Source organism: Pecten maximus, chromosome 3, assembly GCF_902652985.1.
Source record: "Pecten maximus chromosome 3, xPecMax1.1, whole genome shotgun sequence".
Classification (NCBI taxonomy): domain Eukaryota; kingdom Metazoa; phylum Mollusca; class Bivalvia; order Pectinida; family Pectinidae; genus Pecten; species Pecten maximus.
The window spans coordinates 33,546,091-33,572,598 of NC_047017.1; the positions used below are offsets into that span (position 1 = coordinate 33,546,091).

The 26,508-nt window shown below is 41.1% G+C and overlaps 1 protein-coding gene across 1 annotated transcript in view; it reads right to left on the reverse strand.

The window, feature by feature from the left end:
- Nucleotides 1-1,002: 1,002 nt before the first annotated feature.
- The window catches only part of LOC117323959, a 98,476-nt gene continuing 72,970 nt past the window's right edge, over nt 1,003-26,508 (reverse strand). Inside the window, 5 exon segments of the mRNA XM_033879520.1 lie at nt 1,003-3,024; nt 3,231-5,171; nt 5,174-7,195; nt 10,081-10,273; nt 11,165-11,406. Of these exon segments, the coding sequence (XP_033735411.1) occupies nt 2,923-3,024; nt 3,231-5,171; nt 5,174-7,195; nt 10,081-10,273; nt 11,165-11,406 (4,500 nt within the window). The 3' untranslated portion in view covers nt 1,003-2,922.

Below are 26,508 nucleotides of genomic sequence, written 5' to 3' on the forward strand. Positions count from 1 at the left end.
ATGTTTTTTTATTCAGTGATATATGCTAGAGACACATTTCCTACATGTGATAACTGGACGTTGTTGATAACTTTATATTCCAGTTTTACCCCCTTTATGGTGACTTCATTGTGTAAATAAGAATCATACAGAAAGTGTCCACTGTTGACACATTAGATCAGCTGAAGGGAGAGTTCCATGGCTCTTCTCTTTTGTCTTGATTTGTCTTCATAATGTCACCATGGTGTTTGTTCCTGGCTTGGATTCTTATATTGATAGTTTTACACAACATTTCTATGTCTATGTATAAATATCTTTGATATATTCCTGTCTATATATAGATAACTTGGATATCTTCCTGTCTATATATAGAAATCTTTGATATTTTCCTGTCTGAAGAAAAAATATCTGGGATGTCTTCCTGTCTATGTATAAATATCTTGGATATATTCCTGTCTTTGTATAAATATCTTGGATATCTTCCTGTCTATATATAAATATCTGGGATATCTTCCTGTCTGAAGAAAAAATATCTGGGATATCTTCCTGTCTATGTATAAATATCTTGGATATATTCCTGTCTGTATAAATATCTTGGATATCTTCCTGTCTATATATAAATATCTGGGATATCTTCCTGTCTGAAGAAAAAATATCTGGGATATCTTCCTGTCTATATATAAATATCTTGGATATCTTCCTGTCTATATATAAATATCTCCGATATCTTTGTCTTGGATTCCCTACCTATATATTACAATAAATTGAATATCTTCCTTCCTATATAAGATATCTTAGATACTTAGTAAGTTTCTTTACATTGTGGTGCCCACACTAAAGAACTATAAATTCCAATATATGTACACCTTAGACTTCCCCTGTCTGGTGACTACAAGTATTCACATTTCTATACTGAAATGTTTTATCTCTATCTGGTAACACTACACATTTCAGTTTTACTGCTGAAAGGCATAATCTATCACCATAGGCTAAAAAACACAAGAAAAAAGACAACAATACAACTAATATTCAATAATTTTAATAAATAAACAATTCAGTTTACATAAAAATACTGGGATAAAACTTAATAACAGTTACAATCAACATGATGAAAATGGTTTATAAAATTAATCTATAATAACAACAAATCGGTCACAGACGTTAATCACCCCAGCAACCACACTGTAATGTAAGGTAACCTTATATTAGGGAGAGGTTGGAGTTCATCACCTTGGTTACTTATATTTACAATGGATAAGGAGAGTTTGTGGAGAGGTTTTTGTTGTTAGGGGAGACAACCCATCACAAACACTAATATCAAAAAACATTTTATGGTGAAATGAATACATTTTTATATTAGATTATGGTTTGCTTATATAAATCATTGGACGGTACATGTTTGTTTTGTAGATTACTTAAATCTACAAATTATCATTGTTACATTATTTGAAAATGTTAATTAATCAATGAAAGATAATTTTCATTGTATATATGAAATATATATAAATATACATTCTTAAAGATGACTTGTTTACTTTGTACACATGCTACATTTTAAATGTCTATTTCCTGTACTTTCTAAAGGAGCTGAATACTGACCAAAATAAATGATCCAATACAGATATGACCTTTGGAATGTTTCATACATGTACATGTATGTGTTATAACGAGATATGATCTGTTTCTGTACCTGTAAGTAACTTTACGTGACCTGTTTCTATACCTGTAAGTAACTTGACATGACCTGAAGCCGTATATGACCTGTTTCTATACCTGTAAGTAACTTGACGTGACCTGTTTTTATACCTGTAAGTAACTTGACGTGACCTGTTTCTATACCTGTAAGTAACTTGACGTGACCTGACGTGATATGACCTGTTTCTGTATACCTGTAAGTAACTTGACATGACCTGAAGCCATATATGACCTGTTTCTATACCTGTAAGTAACTTGACGTGACCTGTTTTTATACCTGTAAGTAACTTGACGTGACCTGACGTGATATGACCTGTTTCTGTACCTGTAAGTAACTTTACATGACCTGTTTCTATACCTGTAAGTAACTTGATGTGACCTGACGTGATATGACCTGTTTCTGTACCTGTAAGTAACTTTACATGACCTGACGTGATATGACCTGTTTCTATACCTGTAAGTAACTTTATGTGACACGTTTTCTGCTATAGTGTTGGTATTACCCAGTCTTTGTGGGTACTCAAATTAATATGGCTATTGTAGTTGAGTGTAATTTGAGATTTTAGTTTAATTTGAAGTTAAGATATCCAAGTTTTGTTTTTTTTAAATATAAAATACAGGTATGCTAGCTGTCTTCTCGGTAGACATGTTGACCCTCTGATAATATAACTCTGGTCCATTACTTAGTTACTAATGCTGAAAAGAGGTATGGAGTATCCGTCATACATATATACACATGTGTGGTGCCGAGACTAAATATCACAGATACGCTTAACAGGACGGACGAAGAATAAATATTATATCATAATAAGGCACAGTGTTACCATGAACAGAAAGGCACACACCATGTTAACCCAAAGTAATACAAAGGCACCATCATTCAAAGATATCGCTCCTATGATGGCCAATCACAGTTCCTCTCTGACAATCACCATACACAGTCTGTCTCTCTGATGATCAGCAAAATCACAGTTCCTCTCTGATGATCAGCAAAATCACAGATCATCTCTGACCATCACCAAAATCACAGTTCATCTCTGATGATCACAAAAATCACAGTTCATCTCTGATGATCACAAAAATCACAGTTCATCTCTGACCATCACCAAATTCACAGTTCATCTCTGACCATCACCAATCACAATCCCTCTCTGACGTTAACCATACACAGTCTGTCTCTCTGACGATCACCAATCACAGTCCGTCTCTCTGACCATCACCAATCATAGTCTCTCTGACATTCACCAATCATAACTCTGTTTCTGTGACCGGATCTAGCAGCTGCGTGACAAGGTCGGATGAGGAGGGAGGAATCTCACTCAGCCAACACTTGTGTATGACCTCCAGTAGCTGCAAGCACAAAGAGCAAATTACAAACAGGCATTTTATCAGTCAACATAAGAAATGGTACTCGGAGACATAAGCATACAGATACAGTAGATTGAGGTATAGGAAACATCATTCGAGACATGTAGTGAATATGTTATCCATGTATACCAGGAATGTTGGCCTGCTGAGTAACAAAGTAGTATGGTTTAGTTGTGGGATATACTTACTTGGAAGCCAATACTGCCCAGTTGTCCACCCTCATACAGCTTGGCCTTGAGGATCTCAAAGTTTTCCTTCTTGGCTGGCAGGAGGTCATTGAAGGAGAGTAAATGCATGTCAGAGGTAAGTTTGTGGCAGTTGAGAATGTGTTTGTCATCCATCCCACTCAGCAGTGTCACCTCCTCGTCCAACTCATCCTCCATCTCCTCCCGACCCACCTGGCCATCCATACACAACTCTTGATTTACAGGCATATAGGAGACCAAAGGAACCCCTTTTCTTTCTGGGGCAACTGGCATATCAAAGTCTGGGTCCATCATTGGCACTTGTCGAGGTTTGGGCTCCAAGCTTTGTGTTTGAGAATATACTCGATCTATGTACAACTCGGCATCCACCACAACTGACGGCTGATTGACCATCGGTGACACATGGTGGACCGGAGCCGGACGGACACTCTCGGACTCATCCATGGAGGAAGGCTGGTTCAGCATGGCTTCACTCCCTGAATGGCTGTTGAAGGAGTCTTTGGATAATATATTTGTAGTGGGTGAGAGGAGTCGTGGTGAGGGACTCTTGTCCTCTGGTAGTTCACGAATAATCTCATCAAGAGCAAGTCTATTGGGACGGGATCTACCTCTCTTTTTCTTCAGGTGTTGATCTCTACGCGAGACGTGAGCTGTAGGAAAGATACCACCAGACAGATGTTTATCTTTGGTTTTCTTTGGAGGCAAATGAAAGAAGCCATTTGATTCTAAATGATCAAAGAGTTTTTGATCATCTGTTTGGTTATCGATCAGTTCTTCGTTTACATCCTTTGATTTTTCTTCGCTTTCATCAACCCTTGTTTCTTCCTCACACTTTTCCTCTCCATCTGCAGATATCACTGACACTCGCAGGGGAACCCCCTTCATGGTCAATTCTCGATACCGTTTACTGGCCACTAGAGGGCTGGCATGTTGCATGCTTGATTTAACCTCCAACTGTGAATTTGGCCTCCTGAGGGGCGTTTTGGGCCGGTTATGGACTGATCGTTCAGGGTTTGCAGATGTAGGGCTTTTTAGACGATTGTATCCTGAGCGACCAGGAGTTGGTGGTCTGTCTTCAATTGAAGACAAAGGGTTTGGTTGTCTGTACCCTGATCTCCCGGGTGTTGGTGGTCGATTCTCAACAGATGCTTTGTAGCTGACTTGTGAAGGAGGAACATGACTACTGTCGTAGATCTGTTCATGAAAGGCTTTCTGGTCAATACTCATGACAGTAAGGGGCGCAGCAGACACTTGGATGATTCTTGATTTTCCCTGAGAATTCATTAAATCATCCTCCAACACTTCCTCATCTGACACATCATTAGGAAAGTCTCTGTCTCTCACTACACTATCTACCACAACATATTCTGTGGGAACACTGTCCTTAGCAACTGTATCTACCACATCACCAGGGGTCTCCACTGTGTTTGTACTTCCTGTACTAAACCCAGTAATAACAAATGCTTTCTCAGACATCTGTAGCTCACTACTGTCACTGGGTTTCTTTAATGTGTTATAGAATGGTTTCCTAGGTAACCGTCTGTCTCTGTGATCAGGGTAAGCAGAATCGTCTGAAGAGAAGTTATAATGCGGGTGATGTCCATACACATCTGAGGAAACCTCACTACTCTCACTGTCAAAACCACTGTCAACCACTTTGGCCTTGTTTTGCATAGTCCTTCGTAGGAGCACTTCCTTAGATGGTAAATCTGGGTCACGCCCAGTTTGTTCGTCAATATCATGGTCTGCCTGCGATGACAGAGAGGTAAGCTCACCACTTGTGAGTGATGCATCAGTCTTTTTCAGGCGTATACTGGAGCCGAGACTACTGGTACTGTCATTACTGCTGAAGCTGTGATACTTACGGATACCAGTAGCCTGACCATCACCAGTATCCTCCAATCTCTGTGGTGATGGACCACAATCTCCCTTTTTTCACCTGATTCTACGTTATAGTCCATATCTATATTCACATCTGTGTTTTTATCAACATGGCTACCCTGAGTTTGAAGTTTTTTAACATTTGCATATTTTATTTCCATTTCCCGCTTCTGTCCCCGCTTGGAATCCCGTTGAAGAGGAAAGACATGGGGCATATTGCCCTTAACTAGGGCCCCTTTCAGAGCCTTCCTAGCACGAGCTCTCCTGTGAGCTGAGATTTCTGGGTTGATATTTGGCTCAGGAGTTGGGGCTAAAACTGAGTGTTCATTTTTGGACAACTCTTTTGATTTTGGTGCTGCTTTATTTTGTGGAGTCATTCTCTCCAGAGATTTTGAACGTGATAGTTTTACAGATTTTTCATCTTTTAATATTTTAGCCTTTAACTTTTTCACAGGCTGAGATTTGCTATGGTGATTTGAGGATGGCGTGTTGTTGTCATTAGAGGGCTGCAAATTGTGGTCAATGGGCTGTGGTTGTTCTTCCTCCTCCATGCTCTCTGCTTGCTCCAGAATCTCCTGAAGCCCAGAACTGGTTTTGTGTAAAACCTGGGTCCCTGAGTAAGTTCGATGGACAGGTGTGCCAATGATCTGGGATCCAGAAAGTGTTCGATGAATACCTCCTCGCAGCTGTAACTTTTTAACATACTTTCCTTGTAATTCATCATAGTAATCCACCAGTTCAAACTGGGAGGGCCCAGGTCCATCCTGTCTCCAGTACACTCCAGGCTTGTATGATCCATTAAACTTTGGGTTCCAGTTCTCACCGGGCCTACTTGAGGCTGGGTGATATTCTAAAGAGTCTGTCATGCCTGGTAACTGACCTATCATAGCATCAAAGTGATCTCTCTCCCCACCCCCCTCAATGTCTATCATCTCTACAGGCAGGGGTAAGTTGGACCACATGGAGGAACGCGAGTCTGTTGACAAAGTTTTACGGAGTCCATGAGATGTGCCATAATCCATGTCACTGAGGATGCTCCACTGGTCACTCTGTTTTGAAGAGGAGCGGTGTAAATGCCGATCCTTCTCAAATGTGATAGAGTTTGAGGAATCATTGCGAGCCATTAGAGCTTGTTTTGCTCTAAGTTGCCCATAGTCTATTTCCTCATCATCTATTTCCTCTGCATCATCATCTCTTAATTCCTTAGATTTGAACACAGACACACTTGTTTCTGCTCCAGTCAATGTCCTTATCAATGAACCAGGCTTAGAAAGCCATTTTTTACTGTCAATTTTCTTTAAACCTTTTAATTTATTCTTTTTACCTTCAGAAGCAAATGCTTCAAATGCCTGATCCTTATTTTTGGATTTCTTTGAAGGAGTCCTTGGTCGCCCTGGTGACTTCCTGCCTGAAGATGGTCGCCCAGGTGATAAAGGACGTTCCTTAGACAATTTGCCATCTGGTGTGTTTTTAGGAAAGCATGGATACTCATCTTCAGGAGAGATAACGTTAGAGTCTGGAGTACTCAGTCTACTCGGATAGTTTGTCTGTACCGAGTTTAGGAACTTGCCACGACTCATGTCGGGTGACAGTGTTCGTGACCGACTCTTATTGGACTGAGCTGACTGGGGGCGACTTCGCGGTGACATGCTGCGACTCCGTCGACCAATTTCCTCAATTACCTCACCAGGAGACTGCACCCCTGGGGGTTGTCGTCTTCCACAATACAGCAAGTTATCTTCCTCATCAGAATCACTGTGATACACTTCCATATAATCCTCAGCCTGATTGGCTGATCCCTGAACAGCAGGGTTGTAAGAAGGGCCCTGATTGGCTGAACTGTATGTCTCTGGTGTCACCTTCTTGTTCCACTGATACTGCATGCTGACAAAACGTTTCTCACACATCTTAGATACCACTTCCAGAGCCACCAAGGCAAATGACCGAATGTCCGGTAGGAAGAAGTGCCGCTTGTCCCCAAGAGTAGCTGTGTCCCCATTCTGGTGGATAGAACCATACATCTGAGAATCCTCGAAGTCTCCAATGGCTGCCCTCATTACCATACTCTAAAATTAAATAAGAGATTGTTAACCTGGGATGAAGTCCTGTAAGATGACAGCATTATAATGGAGAATAATATGTAAATGAAGACAAATAATATAACCAATATAGGTATATAAGTAGTGGTACCACTGTTAGAAAATAATGTTATTGATTGAACAAATAAAAGCCCTAAGTACGACCCACTCAGCTATAGAATTGACAGTAACAGCATAAACTTTTAAATTAAAATCTTACCTAAGTCTTACTTAAAATATCGTTTCTATATCATTCCTACATTTATCTAGAATACCAATCCTGCATATGTGAATTGTCTCCCTTCAACCTCATTTGAAATGGATCAGTTGTCAATTTATCAGAAATCAAATTGATTATTACCCCTATTTTATTTTATAATCAATGGTGATCAGTTAAAAAATACAGTAAGGATTCCAACAAGTCCCCCTTATCAGTGGTACCAGTACAGATCCTCTCCCCCCAAATATCAATGTCATTTGTCAGGATCCACCATCTATATTAGGATACAACCCTCCCTCCTCCACCCCACATATCAATGTCACTAGTTAGGACCCACCATCCGTATTAGGATACAACCCTCCCTCCTCCTCCACCCCACATATCAATGTCACTAATTAGGACCCACCATCCGTATTAGGATACAACCCTCCCTCCTCCTCCACCCCACATATCAATGTCACTAGTTAGGACCCACCATCCGTATTAGGATACAACTCTCCCTCCTCCTCCACCCCACATATCAATGTCACTAATTAGGACCCACCATCCGTATTAGGATACAACCCTCCCTCCTCCTCCACCCCACATATCAATGTCACTAGTTAGGACCCACCATCCGTATTAGGATACGACCCTCCCTCCTCCTCCACCCCACATATCAATTTTACTAGTCGGGACCCACCATCCGTATTAGGATACGACCCTCCCTCCTCCTCCACCCCACATATCAATGTCACTAATTAGGACCCACCATCCGTATTAGGATACGACCCTCCCTCCTCCACCCCACATATCAATGTCACTAGTTAGGACCCACCATCCGTATTAGGATACGACCCTCCCTCCTCCTCCACCCCACATATCAATTTTACTAGTCGGGACCCACCATCCGTATTAGGATACGACCCTTCCTCCTCCTCCACCCCACATTTCAATGTCACTAGTTAGGACCCACCATCCGTATTAGGATACAACTCTGCCCCCTTCACCCCACATAACAATGTCATTAGTGGGACCCAGATACCACCCTCCACCAAACATATCAAAGACTTCTTAGGGACCCACCAACTGTATTAGGATACGACCCTTCTCCCACCTCCAGGCCACATATCATTGTTACTGGTCGAGACCCTCTATCTGTATTTGGATAGGACCCTCCCCCCTTCTCCAGGCCACATATCATTGTTACTGGTCGAGACCCTCTATCTGTATTTGGATAGGACCCTCCCCCCTTCTCCAGGCCACATATCATTGTTACTGGTCGAGACCCTCTATCTGTATTTGGATAGGACCCTCCCCCCTTCTCCAGGCCACATATCAATGACTTCTCTGGGACCCACCAACTGTATGAGGATACCGCCCTTCCCCCCTCCACCCCACATATCAATGTCCTTTGTTAGGACCCAGCATCCATATTAGGATACCACCCCTCTCCCTCCTCCAGGCCACATATCAATGTGACTAGTCGGGACTCCCCCACTCCCACCCCTCCATATTACCACCTCTCTCCATATATCAATGGTTATGTAACCCCCCCCCCCCCCCCGACAAAAACTTAACCAGATTGAAGTCATTGTTAATGGTCTGTTATAGCAACAGTAGATAATGTTAAGTAATGATCCTTAAAACAATGTAATCTGTCTGTGATCTATATATATCGCTGGCCTCCAGTGTCGGGAAGTGTTGACGGGTGACAGCCCCCTCAAACACACAATGACTGTCTACATTGTGGAGATTATAATGAAGGCACAGACCCATGTAAATTCTGGAACTATCTTCACTGATCATCAGCAGGTACCGACCAGGTGGTTTAGGAGTATACCTGGTGTATATCACTAGTATAGGTAGACAGGTACCGACCAGGTGGTTTAGGAGTATACCTGGTGTATATCACCAGTATAGGGATATAGACAGGTTCGGGCCGTGTGGTTTAGGAGTATACCTTGTGTATATCACTAGTATAGGGATATAGACAGGTACCGACCAGGTGGTTTAGGAGTATACCTGGTGTATATCACTAGTATAGGTAGACAGGTACCGACCAGGTGGTTTAGGAGTATACCTGGTGTATATCACTAGTATAGGTAGACAGGTACCGACCAGGTGGTTTAGGAGTATACCTGGTGTATATCACCAGTATAGGGATATAGACAGGTTCGGGCCGTGTGGTTTAGGAGTATACCTTGTGTATATCACTAGTATAGGGATATAGACAGGTACCGACCAGGTGGTTTAGGAGTATACCTGGTGTATATCACCAGTATAGGGATATAGACAGGTACGGGCCGTGTGGTTTAGGAGTATACCTGGTGTATATCACCAGTATAGGGATATAGACAGGTACGGGCCGTGTGGTTTAGGAGTATACCTGGTGTATATCACCAGTATAGGGATATAGACAGGTACGGGCTGTGTGGTTTAGGAGTATACCTGGTGTATATCACCAGTATAGGGATATAGACAGGTACGGGCCGTGTGGTTGAGGAATATGTATATTGCCTGAAGGTTAAGGAAAATGGGGGCTGGAGCAACTTGCTATTTTGGTAAATCTATAATACATTGATATAGGATCCTAAAGATAAGAAGGAATCTTTCATGATCAGGAACCTAGAAAATATAAGGAGCACAGGATAATTCAAGGAAAACAACTCACAGGGAGGGAGCCCTTGAGGTAGACACAGGCTGTTGAGAGGTTGCCATGGAGAATATTCTGATCATGTAGACACATGAGTCCCTCGGCAATGTCGTGTACGATCATTCTCTGACAGGTCTCGGGGAGGGGATTGTCCAGGCGGTACAGGAAGTCCTGTAGAGTCCCATTGTTGGTCAGCTCAAGACAGATGATCCTGTAAAACAGACACATGGTTAACACTGACCACAGAGTGACAGAAGACACAATTAACACTGACCACAGAGTGGCAGACGGCACAGTTAACACTGACCACAGAATGGCAGACGACACAGTTAACACTGACCACAGAGTGGCAGATGACACAGTTAACACTGACCACAGAGTGGCAGTCGACACAATTAACACTGACCACAGAGTGGCAGTCGACACAGTTAACACTGACCACAGAGTGGCAGTCGACACAGTTAACACTGACCACAGAGTGGCAGTCGACACAGTTAACACTGACCACAGAGTGGCAGTCGACACAGTTAACACTGACCACAGAGTGGCAGTCGACACAGTTAACACAGACCACAGAGTGGCAGTCGACACAGTTAACACTGGCCACAGAGTGGCAGACGACACAGTTAACACTGACCACAGAGTGGCAGACGACACAGTTAACACTGACCACAGAGTGGCAGACGACACAGTTAACACTGACCACAGAGTGGCAGACGACACAGTTAACACTGACCACAGAGTGGCAGACGACACAGTTAACACTGACCACAGAGTGGCAGACGACACAGGCAACCTTCCAAACTGATGGCCCTCAGTACATCACAGATTTTGGATCAGAGTGAAGTCTGATCACCCTACTATCTTTTGATTTAAGCTTTTGCAACTGTTAAATTGAAGTCTTATCAATTCATAATATACAAGATATATTAGAGATGCTTCCTCTTGGATAGCTTGGAAAACACAAATATGCATTAATGTATATCTCACATCTATTCAATTCAAAAGAGAAACAAAAGGAAGTAGGACTATTACAGTATGAATCTCAATCATACCAAGATTAGTAGAACTTATGATACATTTTGTAGCTGGTGAGACCAACCTAGAGTCACTTGTAATGACCTCCCCAGTGATCAAGGTCATCGTCTCATAGTAAGGGTTGGAGCTGCTTGTCCACAGGCACTGAAGGAGGCTTGGGTGTTGAGCCTTTCTGAGCATGCCCAGTACCACTATTTCCTGTGCCCATGTCTTTACGTGTCTTGGCCCATACACTTTCATCAAACCACGCTTCACTGTTCCTTTGGAGACATTCCATAATACTCGAAGACGGATCTTTCCTGGAGCCTGAAAACGAAGACATATTTTTTGATAATATAAAATCAAATAACCTCTTAACCCTATAACCAGTGTTAAACCAGACCTATATCTTACACATGCATCTTACCTATAACCTATAATTAAGCCCAAAACCTGCACTTTCCAATAGCCTACACATAACCCTATATACATAACATACCTTTTACCCAATAACCTACACAAAACCTTACAACCTACACATAAACCTATAACCTAGAGTATGGTGGTCAGGTGGCACAGTGGTAACACACTTGCATTTCACCTAGGCAGACAGGATTTGATTCCATGATCAGATGTGAAAAGGTTTGGGGTCACCCGCTCAAACACTGGGTACTCCAGTTTCCTCCCACAGTAAGACCCCTCTGGGACTTCAATCCAGGTCAACAAGGATGATTGATATAAGCTGATGTATATTGATTTCCAATTGTTGTAATTTCTTTTAATCATTTTACACTTAACCTCATAAACTATACTGTTAACCCTATAACCTGTCTTTAATCCGATAACCTGCACATAGCCCTACAACTAACACCTTAACCAACACATAGATGTATAGCCTAAACCTAACCTTTAAACTACCCAATAGCTTATAGTTCATCTTATCACTTTCAGAAAATCCCTATAACCTACAGTCTACATTATAACCTGCATTTAACCATATAACCTATGGTTAACCCTGTTACCTGCAGTCAACTCCATAACCTACAGTCAACTCCATAACCTACAGTCAACTCCATAACCTACAGTCAACTCCATAACCTACAGTCAACCCTAAAGTGAGCCTAGTCAACCCATAACCTACAGTTCACCTTCTAACCTAGTCAACCCTATAACCTGCAGTTAACCCTATAACCTACAGTTAACCATATAACCAACACTTAACCATATAACCTGCAGTCAACCCTATAACCTACATTAAACCCTCTTACCTAGTCAACCCTATAACCTGCAGTTAACCTTCTAACCTAGTCAACACTATAACCTACAGTTAACCCTATAACCTACAGTTAACCCTATAACATGTAGCTAATCCTTTAACCTACAGTTAACCCTCTAACCTACAGTTAACCCTATAACCTACAGTTAACCCTATAACCTACAGTTAACCCTATAACCTACAGTTAACCCTATAACCTACAGTTAACCCTCTAACCTACAGTTAACCCTCTAACCTACAGTTAACCCTCTAACCTACAGTTAACCCTATAACCTACAGTTAACCCTATAACCTACAGTTAACTCTATATCATGCTGTTAGCTCTAAATTAAGACCACCTAGCTGGTATGGCCCCATACAATCCATGAAATCAATCTCATAAATCTTTTTTCCTTTGTCCTCCATGCGTTAAGAACTATTAAGGAAATATATGGACATGAAAATATAATTATTAGATGAAGTCTCTCCTGTCAGCATTGTTAGCTTAAATTACATGATAGGAAAGTTGATTCTTACATGTACCTAATAAAATTATGTTTTATTGTCAGGTTCCCAATATAGTTACACTGTACAAGTTAGTAAGAGAACTGACATGATTATCAAAAGGAAAGGAAAAAACATATAACATGGTTATAACACAAGGGTCTGATTCAGTAACAGCAGTACTTGGTAGTTTGAGGTGATGGCGGTGTCACCAGGTACACCTGTATATACCTGTACAGGTGGTACAATAGTAAGCTACCCCACTGTATCTACACAATACTGACACTCATTGTTTACCTTGCCGTCCTAATGACACGTTCACTGTGATAAATTATTCTAACTGCATGTTAAAATATATTATCGTGATGTCCACATTTCAATTGAATTCATAATTTACCTTGTTTTCAAGTTCGTGGACATGTTCGATATAACTAATTCATACTGTTCTCTAAAGAAACTTTGATGAAGGTCAACTGATGTCATACAGAACAGTTTATATATCTACACAAAAGTGCGTATTTCAAAGTGAAACGGCCACAAAGAGAAGAAGACCGTGACCCTTTACCGGGATGTTTATGTTACTTTACTGGGTGGGATCAGTACCACCATTGTTTTGTTTTATTTTCGATATTGAATTATTGATTTCAGCCTTAAAATCAATCTAATGTTGAATTGTCAGTAAACAAGAGACTTTCCCCATAAAAGTAGATGGTCCCAGAAGCTATAGTGTTGTCCTATAATGAGATTCTCAATGACTGGAACCTGAGAGCTTGCCATGCAGGAACTGACAAGTCCCTGGTGTATTGATGGCAGACTTTTCATATCCCCTCCCCGATTCAACAATTACCTGGTGAAAATTTCAACACCAAAATGTGATTGAAATTGTTCGAGGCCCTGTTCGCTAATGTATTTGCAAACTTTTTTATTGATTCTATCGCAAATCAATTTACATTTGATCAGTCGCGAGAGTGTTCCCTTACAAGGTTTTACATTGCATTTTTATTGTTGACAATGTGGGGTTTAAGTCAGATTCTTATTCATTACATGCATTCAGCTTTAAGATCTGATTTGAAAAAGTCATAAATGTGTAATATAGTGTATACACCTGGTAAATATTACCTGTAAGTCGTTAGGACCTTAGAGGCCCTTCGGAGCAGTTATCTTGTATTAATATATGAAAATAAGGCATTCAAATAATTTATGTCTTCAATCAAATTTTCTACAGCATTTAAATTGAATTAAAAAAAAAAAAAAAAAATGAATTCCTGATGAAAGAGTTGAGAGAATTCCTGTAAGAAATATCCTTTCTGAAAGCTACATATACATGTATAATATACCCTGTCTCAGTCAGCTTCAATTAATTCACTAAATGCTGGTGAGACAGTATGAATATTGGTGAATCAGTGTGAATAATTCAATATTGCTTAACATATTTTTCAATTAATTCAAATTTTCTACAACCACCAACATTTTATAAAGAGCTTCCTGTAGTATTGAACCCTATGAAGACTTCCTTCAGAGATGCAATGTCGATCATTCACATCTCTCCTAATTCCTATATTCTCCTAATCCTTGTACATATGTACTCCCCTTTCCTAATACCTACATTATCCTCATATTCCTTGTACTCCCCTCTCCTAATCCCTATATTCCCCTCATGTTCCTTGTACTCCCCTCTCCTAATCCCTACATTTCCCTCATATTCCTTGTACTCCCCTCTCCTAATCCCTACATTTCCCTCATAATCCTTGTACTCCCCTCTCCTAATCCCTACATTTCCCTCATATTCCTTGTACTCCCCTCTCCTAATCCCTATATTCCCCTCATATTCCTTGTACTCCCCTCTCCTAATCCCTATATTCCCCTCATATTCCTTGTACTCTCCCCTCCCAAATCATTACGTTTCCCTCATATTCCTTGTACTCCCCTCTCCTAATCCCTATATTCCCCTCATATTCCTTGTACTCCCCTCTCCTAATCCCTATATTCCCTAATATTCCTTGTACTCCCTCTCCTAATCCCTATATTCCCTCATATTCCTTGAACTCCCCTCTCCTAATCCCTATATTCCCCTCATATTCCTTGTACTCCCCTCTTCTAATCCCTATATTCCTCTAATATTCCTTGAACTCCCCTCTCCTAATCCCCATATTCCCCTAATATTCCTTGTCTCCCCCTCCCAATCCAATTCCTCATATCGCTTGTAGCCTCCCCTCCCCTAATCCCCAATTCGTCCCTCATATTCCTTGATCGACCCCTCTCCTAATCCCTAATCATTGCCACCCTCCCACAATGCCCTGATCCCACCCCTCCTAATCCCTATATTCCCTCATATTCCTTGAACTCCCCTCTCCTAATCCCTATATTCCCCTCATATTCCTTGTACTCCCCTCTCCTAATCCCTATATTCCCCTCATATTCCTTGTACTCCCTCCCAAATCATTACTTTTCCCTCATATTCCTTGTACTCCCCTCTCCTAATCCCCATATTCCCCTCATATTCCTTGTACTCCCCTCCCCAATAATTACTTTTCCCTCATATTCCTTGTACTCCCCTCTCCTAATCCCTATATTCCCCTCATATTCCTTGTATTCCCCTCTCCTTATCCCTATATTCCCCTCCTAATCCTTGTACTCCCCTCTCCTAATCCCTATATTCCACTCATATTCTTTCTACTCAGCTCTCCTTATCCCTTTATTCCTTATATTCCTATTTCATTTCCAAAGCTAAACTTTTATCATCTGAGTTTAGGTGACTCCATAGTGAAAAATCATTAAAACTGTGGCCCTGTTCTGAAGGTAATGGATTAGGCTTTTATTTATGATCTGATATTTGAATAACTGTTCAAATATAAGAACAGCTGAATTATAAACAAATGTTCAACTTGAACTGTCAAACAACTGATTTCCTATCGGATAATACAATGTAGCTGATACAATATACATACAACCAGATTTATTTTAGAGGTAGAATATAGTTGATTTCCCCCCATGTGATATTTCTTCCCAATTTTCCCATTTATAAGTAAACAGAAATTCCTAAATCTATCATTTTGCTCCTCTAAGTAATCAAGTTTTGTAGTTATTGACTTCTATGAGGGCCATCCTAACTATCAGTATCTGAGAGAGGAGTGGAGAATGGAAGGTAAGAGGGTTGGATGTCCTGTCGGTTTTAGTCTTGCAGATCAATATACATGGACTTGTCTAAAACAACTCACTGTAAGATAAGAGTTCTGTACAAAAGGCTTAATTTCTCTAATAGTTGTACTCTCCAACAGTTGTATGACCGTACTCTCCGACAGTTGTACGACCGTACTCTCTGACAGTTGTACGACTGTACTCTCCGACAGTGGTACGACCGTACTCTCCAACAGTTGTACGACTGTACTCTCCGATGGTGGTACGACTGTACTGTCCGACGGTTGTACGGCTGTACTCTCATACGGTTGTATGACTGTACTCTCCGACGGTGGTACGACTGTACTCTCCGACGGTTGTACTACTGTACTCTCCGACAGCTGTACGACTGTACTCTCCGACGGTTGTACTACTGTACTCTCCGACGGTTGTACTACTGTACTCTCCGACAGCTGTACGACTGTACTCTCCGGCGGTTGTACGGCTGTACTCTCCGACAGTTGCACGACTGTACTCTCAGACAGTTGTACGACTGTACTCTCTGACAGTTGTACGACTGTACTCTCTGACAGTTGTACGACTGTACTCTCTGACGGTTGTACGACTGTACTCTCTGACAGTTGTACGACTGTACTCTCTGACAGTTGTACGACTGTACTCTCCGACAGTTGTACGACTGTACTCTCAGACAGTGGTATGACTACTCTCTGTTGGTGGTACGACTGTACTCTCCGACAGTGGTATGACTACTTTCCGTTGGTGGTACGACTGTACTCTCCGACAGTGGTATGACTACTCTCGGTTGGTGGTACGACTGTACTCTCCGACAGTGGTATGACTACTCTCGGTTGGTGGTACGACTGTACTCTTCGACGGTGGTACGAATGTACTCTCCGACAGTGGAAAGATTAATACCCACCGGTGTGCGATGACACCAGGTGTAATGAGGATTCAGTGTCACACAGGGAGAAAACTTCCTACCTTAGTGACATGTACGTCATGTCGGTTACTTTTCCTTACTAACCTTTTTACTTTAGTAATACATACTGTACATGTAACCTTGGAAAGGAAACATCCATAGATATTTATGATATACAAGCCCGGACATAATACATAATGAGGTTGTGTCAAATGGTGGATAAATTAGATATGATTAGGTATGATTTACAGACAAGGACATACAGAACAACACTGGTGGCAACCTGGCACCACTTTATGGTAATTACACCAGCCCTTCCATAGTAATTCTACAGCATAATTACCAGATTTAACTTTGAAGGTTATCACAAGACCAACTTTTGACCTCTTAAACAGAGGAACCCTTATCTTCCATGGCCCCATTTCTCATCTCCTTACATGGAACTGCTACCAACAAACACCATGACCCAAACCTAATTTATTCAGTTCGAAAGTGCCTTCAATTGCATTTCACCTTCTCAACCTGTTTTCTGGTATGTATACTCCCCATTGCCCTTCTCCCTGACTTAAGTACCCAGAGTTTCATTTAGACAACTTCTGCCAACACACAAAGCCACACAAGTTTCAAAAGACAACATTTACAATTTAATCTTCTAAACAACTGGCCCAGTGCCAAGTGACATCAAACAGAGGATCAGTGTACAGAAATCAAGAGGCTTGTTTATTCTCAACCATTTCTATAGGTTCATATCTCAGCCGACTTTATCAAGGCTGTCACCCTGGATGATATCACACACAGTTCAAATTAAAAAAAGAAAAGGTAAAACCTTTTACTACTCATTTATCTTAGTCTCTGAACGTAACTAAACGTTTCACCTCTCAGAAAACATATTAATGTAGTTTTAAGTTACAGAAGAAATTTTACTCTCTTTTACAAACATACAAATGTATAGTTAAACTTACAAAATAAATCCCACAAGTATGGTTAGAGTCTCTAGAATTGGAAGGTCTGCCAGGGTTTTGAGTCCTGGGCTGGTTGAAATTTTCTTTTCTTTTAAGACAAGCCCTTTTTGAAATTTTATTTTCTTTTAAGACAAGACCTTTTAAAATTGTCTATTTACGATGTGTATCCTTTAATTGTCAACGGCCATTAAGCGTAGAAAATTCCAGACCAAGTTTTAACAGTATATAATACAGTAGTATGTGTGATCTAGAATCTGGAGAGAGGCATTCCATGTATGTTTTTGATCAAGATTATAAATTAAAAACTAGAGCTGGAGTTTATTTGATTTTCCCTTCTGTTGGTATTTAAACATACATTAAAACAAAGTCTACAGTAACTGGTATTAGGTACAGTATATCTTAGATACAACGTAGCTAGTTTGACAGAAATAGATAAAACCTTGGAGTGAAATACACATCAAAAGATCTCACTTAAATCAGTTAGATAGTAACATTGTGGCATTGTTTTGGTAAATTATATCACTTATACACATAAAATAACACTAACATACAGGCAATCTGTCTGACCTGATCAGTTTGACCTTGACCTTTATCTACAGCAGTTTGACCTTGATCTACAGCAATTTGCATGACACTGATCTGCAGCAGTCTCAACTTGACCCATATATGTAGCTACAGCATTCTACAACAATTTGACAGTGATCTAAGCAATATGGCATCAATTGATCTATTGGACTTTGACTATGGCATATAACAGTTTGACATTAATGTACAGGAGTTTGACTGTGACAGTTTGACTTTGACAGTTTGACTTTGACAGGAGGTTGACTATTGACAGGAGGTTGACTGTGACAGTTTGACTTTGACAGGAGGTTGACTATTGACAGGAGTTTGACTGTGACAGTTTGACAGGAGTTTGACTGTGACAGTTTGACTTTGACAGGAGGTTGACTGTGACAGGAGTTTGACTGTGACAGAAGTTTGACTATTGACAGGAGTTTGACTGTGACAGGAGTTTGACTGTGACAGGAATTTGACTGTGACAGGAGTTTGACTGTGACAGGAGTTTGACTGTGACAGACGTTTGACTGTGACAGGAGTTTGACTGTGACAGGAGTTTGACTGTGTTTGACTGTGACAGGAGTTTGACTGTGACAGGAGTTTGACTGTGACAGGGGTTTGACTGTGACAGGAGTTTGACTATGACAGGAGTTTGACTGTGACAGGAGTTCGACTGTGACAGGAGTTTGACTATGACAGGAGTTTGACTATTACAGGAGTTTGACTATTGACAGGAGTTTGACTGTGACAGGAGTTTGACTGTGACAGGATGTTGACTGTGACAGGAGTTTGACTGTGACAGGAGTTTGACTGTGACAGGAGTTCGACTGTGACAGGAGTTTGACTATGACAGGAGTTTGACTATTACAGGAGTTTGACTGTGACAGGAGTTTGACTGTGACAGGAGTTTGACTATTGACAGACGTTTGACTGTGACAGGAGTTTGACTGTGACAGAAGTTTGACTGTGACAGGAGTTTGACTATTGACAGAAGTTTGACTGTGATAGTTTGACTGTGACAGGAGTTTGACTGTGACAGTTTGACTGTGACAGTTTGACTGTGACAGGAGTTTGACTGTTACAGGAGTTTGACTATTGACAGAAGTTTGACTGTGACAGGAGTTTGACTGTGATAGTTTGACTGTGACAGGAGTTTGACTGTTACAGGAGTTTGACTATTGACAGGAGTTTGACTTTGACAGGAGTTTGACTGTGACAGTTTGACTGTGACAGGAGGTTGACTTTGACAGTTTGACTGTGACAGGAGTTTGACTATGACAGGAGTTTGACTGTGACAGGAGTTTGACTGTGACAGGAGTTTGACTGTGACAGGAGGTTGACTGTGACAGGAGTTTCACTGTGACAGGTGTTTGACTGTGACAGGAGTTTGACTGTGACAGGAGTTTGACTTTGACAGGAGTTTGACTGTGACAGGAGTTTGACTTTGACAGGAGTTTGACTGTGACAGGAGTTTGACTGTGACAGGAGGTTGACTATGACAGGAGTTTGACTGTGACAGGTGTTTGACTGTGACATGAGTTTGACTGTGACAGGAGTTTGACTGTGACAGGAGTTTGACTGTGACAGTTTGACTTTGACAGGAGTTTGACTTTGACAGGAGTTTGACTGTGACAGGAGTTTGACTGTGATAGGAGTTTGACTGTGACAGGAGTTTGACTGTGTCAGAAGTTTGACTGTGACAGGAGTTTGACTGTGACAGGAGTTTGACTGTGACAGGAGTTTGACTGTGATAGGAGTTTGACTGTTACAGGAGTTTGACTGTGTCAGAAGTTTGACTGTGACAGAAGTTTGACTGTTAACAGGCGTTTGACTGTGACAGGAGTTTGACTGTGACAGAAGTTTGATGTGACAGGAGGTTGACTATTGACAGGAGGTTGACTGTTACAGGAGTTTGACTGTGTCAGAAGTTTGACTGTGACAGGAGTTTGACTGTGTCAGAAGTTTGACTGTGACAGAAGTTTGACTGTTAACAGGCGTTTGACTGTGACAGGAGTTTGACTGTGACAGAAGTTTGACTGTGACAGGAGGTTGACTATTGACAGGAGGTTGACTGTTACAGGAGTTTGACTGTGTCAGAAGTTTGACTGTGACAGGAGTTTGACTGTGTCAGAAGTTTGACTGTGACAGGAGTTTGACTGTTACAGGAGTTTGAGTATTGACAGGAGGTCGACTGTGACAGGAGGTCGACTGTGACAGGAGTTTGACTGTGACAGGGGTTTGACTGTGACAGGAGTTTGACTGTGACAGGAGTTTGACTGTGACAGGAGTTCGACTGTGACAGGAGTTTGACTATGACAGGAGTTTGACTATTACAGGAGTTTGACTATTGACAGGAGTTTGACTGTGACAGTTTGACTGTGATAGGAGTTTGACTGTGACAGGAGTTTGACTGTGACAGGAGTTTGACTGTGACAGGGGTTTGACTGTGACAGGAGGTTAACTGTGACAGGAGTTTGACTGTGACAGGAGTTTGACTGTGACAGGAGTTTGACTGTGACAGGAGTTTGACTATGACAGGAGTTTGACTATTACAGGAGTTTGACTATTGACAGGAGTTTGACTGTGACAGGAGTTTGACTGTGACAGGAGTTTGACTATTGACAGAAGTTTGACTGTGACAGGAGTTTGACTGTGATAGTTTGACTGTGACAGGAGTTTGACTGTGACAGTTTGACTGTGACAGGAGTTTGACTGTGACAGGAGTTTGACTATGACAGGAGTTTGACTTTGACAGGAGTTTGACTTTGACAGGAGTTTGACTGTGACAGAAGTTTGACTATGACAGGAGTTTGACTGTGACAGGAGTTTGACTATGACAGGAGTTTGACTGTGACAGGAGTTTGACTGTGACAGGAGTTTGACTATTGACAGGAGTTTGACTGTGACAGGAGTTTGACTATTGACAGGAGTTTGACTGTGACAGGAGTTTGACTGTGACAGGAGTTTGACTTTGACAGGAGTTTGACTTTGACTGTGACAGGAGTTTGACTGTGACAGGAGGTTGACTGTGACAGGAGTTTGACTGTGACAGGAGGTTGACTGTGACAGTTTGACTGTGACAGGAGTTTGACTATGACAGGAGTTTGACTGTGACAGGAGTTTGACTGTGACAGGAGTTTGACTTTGACAGGAGGTTGACTGTGACAGGAGTTTGACTGTGACAGGAGGTTGACTGTGACAGGTTGACTGTGACAGGAGTTTGACTATGACAGGAGTTTGACTGTGACAGGAGTTTGACTGTGACAGTTTGACTATGACAGGAGTTTGACTATGACAGGAGTTTGACTGTGACAGGTTGACTGTGACAGGAGTTTGACAGTGACAGGAGTTTGACTGTGACAGGAGATTGACTGTGACAGGAGTTTGACTGTTACAGTTTGACTATGACAGGAGTTTGACTGTGACAGGAGTTTGACTGTGACAGGTTGACTGTGACAGGAGTTTGACTGTGACAGGAGTTTGACTGCGACAGGAGTTTGACTATTGACAGGAGGTCGACTGTGACAGGAGTTTGACTGTGACAGGGGTTTGACTGTGACAGGAGTTTGACTATGACAGGAGTTTGACTGTGACAGGAGTTCGACTGTGACAGGAGTTTGACTATGACAGGAGTTTGACTATTACAGGAGTTTGACTATTGACAGGAGTTTGACTGTGACAGGAGTTTGACTGTGACAGGAGGTTGACTGTGACAGGAGTTTGACTGTGACAGGAGTTTGACTATGACAGGAGTTTGACTATTACAGGAGTTTGACTGTGACAGGAGTTTGACTGTGACAGGGGTTTGACTGTGACAGGAGTTTGACTATTGACAGAAGTTTGACTGTGACAGGAGTTTGACTGTGACAGAAGTTTGACTGTGACAGGAGTTTGACTGTGACAGGAGTTTGACTATTGACAGAAGTTTGACTGTGACAGGAGTTTGACTGTGATAGTTTGACTGTGACAGGAGTTTGACTGTGACAGTTTGACTGTGACAGGAGTTTGACTGTTACAGGAGTTTGACTATTGACAGAAGTTTTACTGTGACAGGAGTTTGACTGTGATAGTTTGACTGTGACAGGAGTTTGACTGTTACAGGAGTTTGACTATTGACAGGAGTTTGACTTTGACAGGAGTTTGACTGTGACAGTTTGACTGTGACAGTTTGACTGTGACAGGAGGTTGACTTTGACAGTTTGACTGTGACAGGAGTTTGACTATGACAGGAGTTTGACTGTGACAGGAGTTTGACTGTGACAGGAGGTTGACTGTGACAGGAGTTTCACTGTGACAGGTGTTTGACTGTGACAGGAGTTTGACTGTGACAGGAGTTTGACTTTGACAGGAGTTTGACTGTGACAGGAGTTTGACTTTGACAGGAGTTTGACTTTGACAGGAGTTTGACTGTGACAGGAGTTTGACTGTGACAGGAGGTTGACTGTGACAGGAGTTTGACTGTGACAGGTGTTTGACTGTGACAGGAGTTTGACTGTGACAGGAGTTTGACTGTGACAGGAGTTTGACTGTGACAGTTTGACTTTGACAGGAGTTTGACTTTGACAGGAGTTTGACTGTGACAGGAGTTTGACTATGACAGGAGTTTGACTGTGATAGGAGTTTGACTGTGACAGGAGTTTGACTGTGTCAGAAGTTTGACTGTGACAGGAGTTTGACTGTGACAGGAGTTTGACTGTGACAGGAGGTTGACTGTTACAGGAGTTTGACTGTGTCAGAAGTTTGACTGTGACAGGAGTTTGACTGTTACAGGAGTTTGAGTATTGACAGGAGGTCGACTGTGACAGGAGGTCGACTGTGACAGGAGTTTGACTGTGACAGGGGTTTGACTGTGACAGGAGTTTGACTGTGACAGGAGTTTGACTGTGACAGGAGTTCGACTGTGACAGGAGTTTGACTATGACAGGAGTTTGACTATTACAGGAGTTTGACTATTGACAGGAGTTTGACTGTGACAGTTTGACTGTGATAGGAGTTTGACTGTGACAGGAGTTTGACTGTGACAGGAGTTTGACTGTGACAGGAGTTTGACTGTGACAGGAGTTTGACTGTGACAGGAGTTTGACTATTACAGGAGTTTGACTATTGACAGAAGTTTGACTGTGACAGGAGTTTGACTGTGACAGGATTTTGACTGTGACAGGAGTTTGACTGTGACAGGAGTTTGACTGTGACAGGAGTTTGACTGTGACAGGAGTTTGACTATGACAGGAGTTTGACTTTGACAGGAGTTTGACTGTGACAGAAGTTTGACTGTGACAGTTTAACTTTGACAGGAGTTTGACTCTGACAGGAGTTTGACTGTGACAGGAGTTTGACTATGACAGGAGTTTGACTGTGACAGGAGTTTGACTGTGACAGGAGTTTGACTATTGACAGGAGTTTGACTGTGACAGGAGTTTGACTATGGACAGGAGTTTGACTGTGACAGGAGTTTGACTGTGACAGGAGTTTGACTTTGACAGGAGTTTGACTGTGACAGGAGTTTGACTTTGACTGTGACAGGAGTTTGACTGTGACAGGAGTTTGACTATTGACAGTAGTTTGACTGAGACAGGAGTTTGACTGTGACAGGAGTTTGACTATTGACAGGAGTTTGACTGTGACAGGAGGTTGACTGTGACAGGAGTTTGACTGTGATAGTTTGACTGTGACAGGAGTTTGACTGTGACAGTTTGACTGTGACAGGAGTTTGACTGTGACAGGAGTTTGACTGTGACAGGAGTTTGACTATGACAGGAGTTTGACTTTGACAGGAGTTTGACTTTGACAGGAGTTTGACTGTGACAGAAGTTTGACTGTGACAGTTTGACTTTGACAGGAGTTTGACTCTGACAGGAGTTTGACTGTGACAGGAGTTTGACTATGACAGGAGTTTGACTGTGACAGGAGTTTGACTGTGACAGGAGTTTGACTATTGACAGGAGTTTGACTGTGACAGGAGTTTGACTATTGACAGGAGTTTGACTGTGACAGGAGTTTGACTTTGACAGGAGTTTGACTGTGACAGGAGTTTGACTTTGACTGTGACAGGAGTTTGACTGTGACAGGAGTTTGACTGTGACAGGAGATTGACTATTGACAGTAGTTTGACTGAGACAGGAGTTTGACTGTGACAGGAGTTTGACTATTGACAGGAGTTTGACTGTGACAGGAGGTTGACTGTGACAGAAGTTTGACTGTGACAGGAGTTTAACTGTGACAGGAGGTTGACTGTGACAGGAGTTTGACTGTGACGGGCGGTTGACTGTGACGGGAGGTTGACTGTGACAGGAGTTTGACTGTGACTGGAGTTTAACTGTGACAGGAGTTTGACTGTGACAGTTTGACTGTGACAGGAGTTTGACATGATATTTATCTCTGACTTATACTAGTTGTTACCTATGTAGGTTTTTATGACCTATGTGGCACCCTATCAAATAATGTATTTATGTGTTTTATTATTTGTGTGTCGGTTATTTGCGTTTTCTGTAACCATGTAAGCACGCGTATACTTTCGTTTCGTTTGTATGTACCGTTGTTATAGTAGGCCCTGAATAGGTATACTATTATTATGTATAGGTGTCGTGTATGTATAGACAATGACTGACCGCTTGACCTGTGACATGCGCTGTCTAATTCTTTCTTCCTTTTTCCCGCCTAATCTTTCTTTCCTTTCTTACTTCTTATTTGGGATTTCAACCAGACAGACATCATATTGACTACACCATTTTTTCAAGGAGTCAATGACACGGGGTGAGTTTAAATAGTTTAAATATTTTAAGTAGTTTAAGGAATTATATTTCTAATGCATCCATGCTGATATAAATTATTTATAACGATTATTATGTATTTATTTATTCCAAATTAGTAGATTAACTGTTTCATATCTATTGTCTATTTTCTTCCGATCGATCCATGCTAGATGGATATCTCTTGAATAATAAATACAATTATATGTAGGTCTTGGTTGCAGTTGTCTATATCTAATATCAATGTGTTTGAGTAATGTATAGCATATTTATAATAAGCTGTATAGTATTTTACTTTTTATTTTCTTGTGAGACAGATACGCAATATTCAGAGTGTTCCAATGTATTTTGCAAATGTCTGATTGTTTAGGTGCATTTGATTGTGATGGTTATCGTGTACATGTATCATATAGTTATTCGTATTTTTTAGGGACTACAATTCCAGTTTGTTTCACTACACTTCATTCATTATGGTTCAACTAATAAATAACATTTGGAATGAGTTCAACTAGCTGTTCGTTTGTTTGCTCGATGAAGAGAACCCTCCCTTACTACAATTCTTCACCTACAACAACTTGAAAGTAAATCATTAAATGATGACATCTCAAATGTATAATTCAAACTTCTCCACGAAAAGTTTGATGTGTAGGAACCAAACACTAGAAATAGACTGTTGAGTGCCATCGGACTAATCGAGTGTGTCAACAATTCCGTTAGACACATGGCACATCTCTATTGATTTACTGTCTGTTCTGTGACAGACAACCATTAATGCTAGTCAGCCTTATTGACAGATGAAAATGTAACACATTTTTTCAACTTTAATGCAAATATTTAATTTCTGAGCATTCTTTTAAAGCTTTCTAGCCTTCCAACACTACAAACTGCTTTACTTGTTTTATCTGCCATTAATCAATAATACACAGTATACCTAGTCAGCCTGTACCAGACAGGTGGTTATATAGTGTACCTCTCCTGTGTGGTTTATATGAGGAAGGTTATAATATCCCAAACTGGTACATTCCAATTTATTATGTAAAATCAATTAACTTTCAACAAGCTAACCCTTGGTCAATCATGCTTACCTTTTAAATGTAAATATACACTTACCTGGAATAGTACGATACTACATTATATATAATAATGTAAAATAGATCAGATTTGTTTAAGTGTTCATCACTTTTCACACCTACGTGTTATAAACCTGTTTTGTATTGTACATACATGTTTCATATTGACTTGTAAATATGTTTTCAAATCAACAAGCTGATTGTATCATCAATTCAGATTAAAGAAAAAAGAAATTTCTTCTATATAGCCACTATCTTCATCTTCCAATAT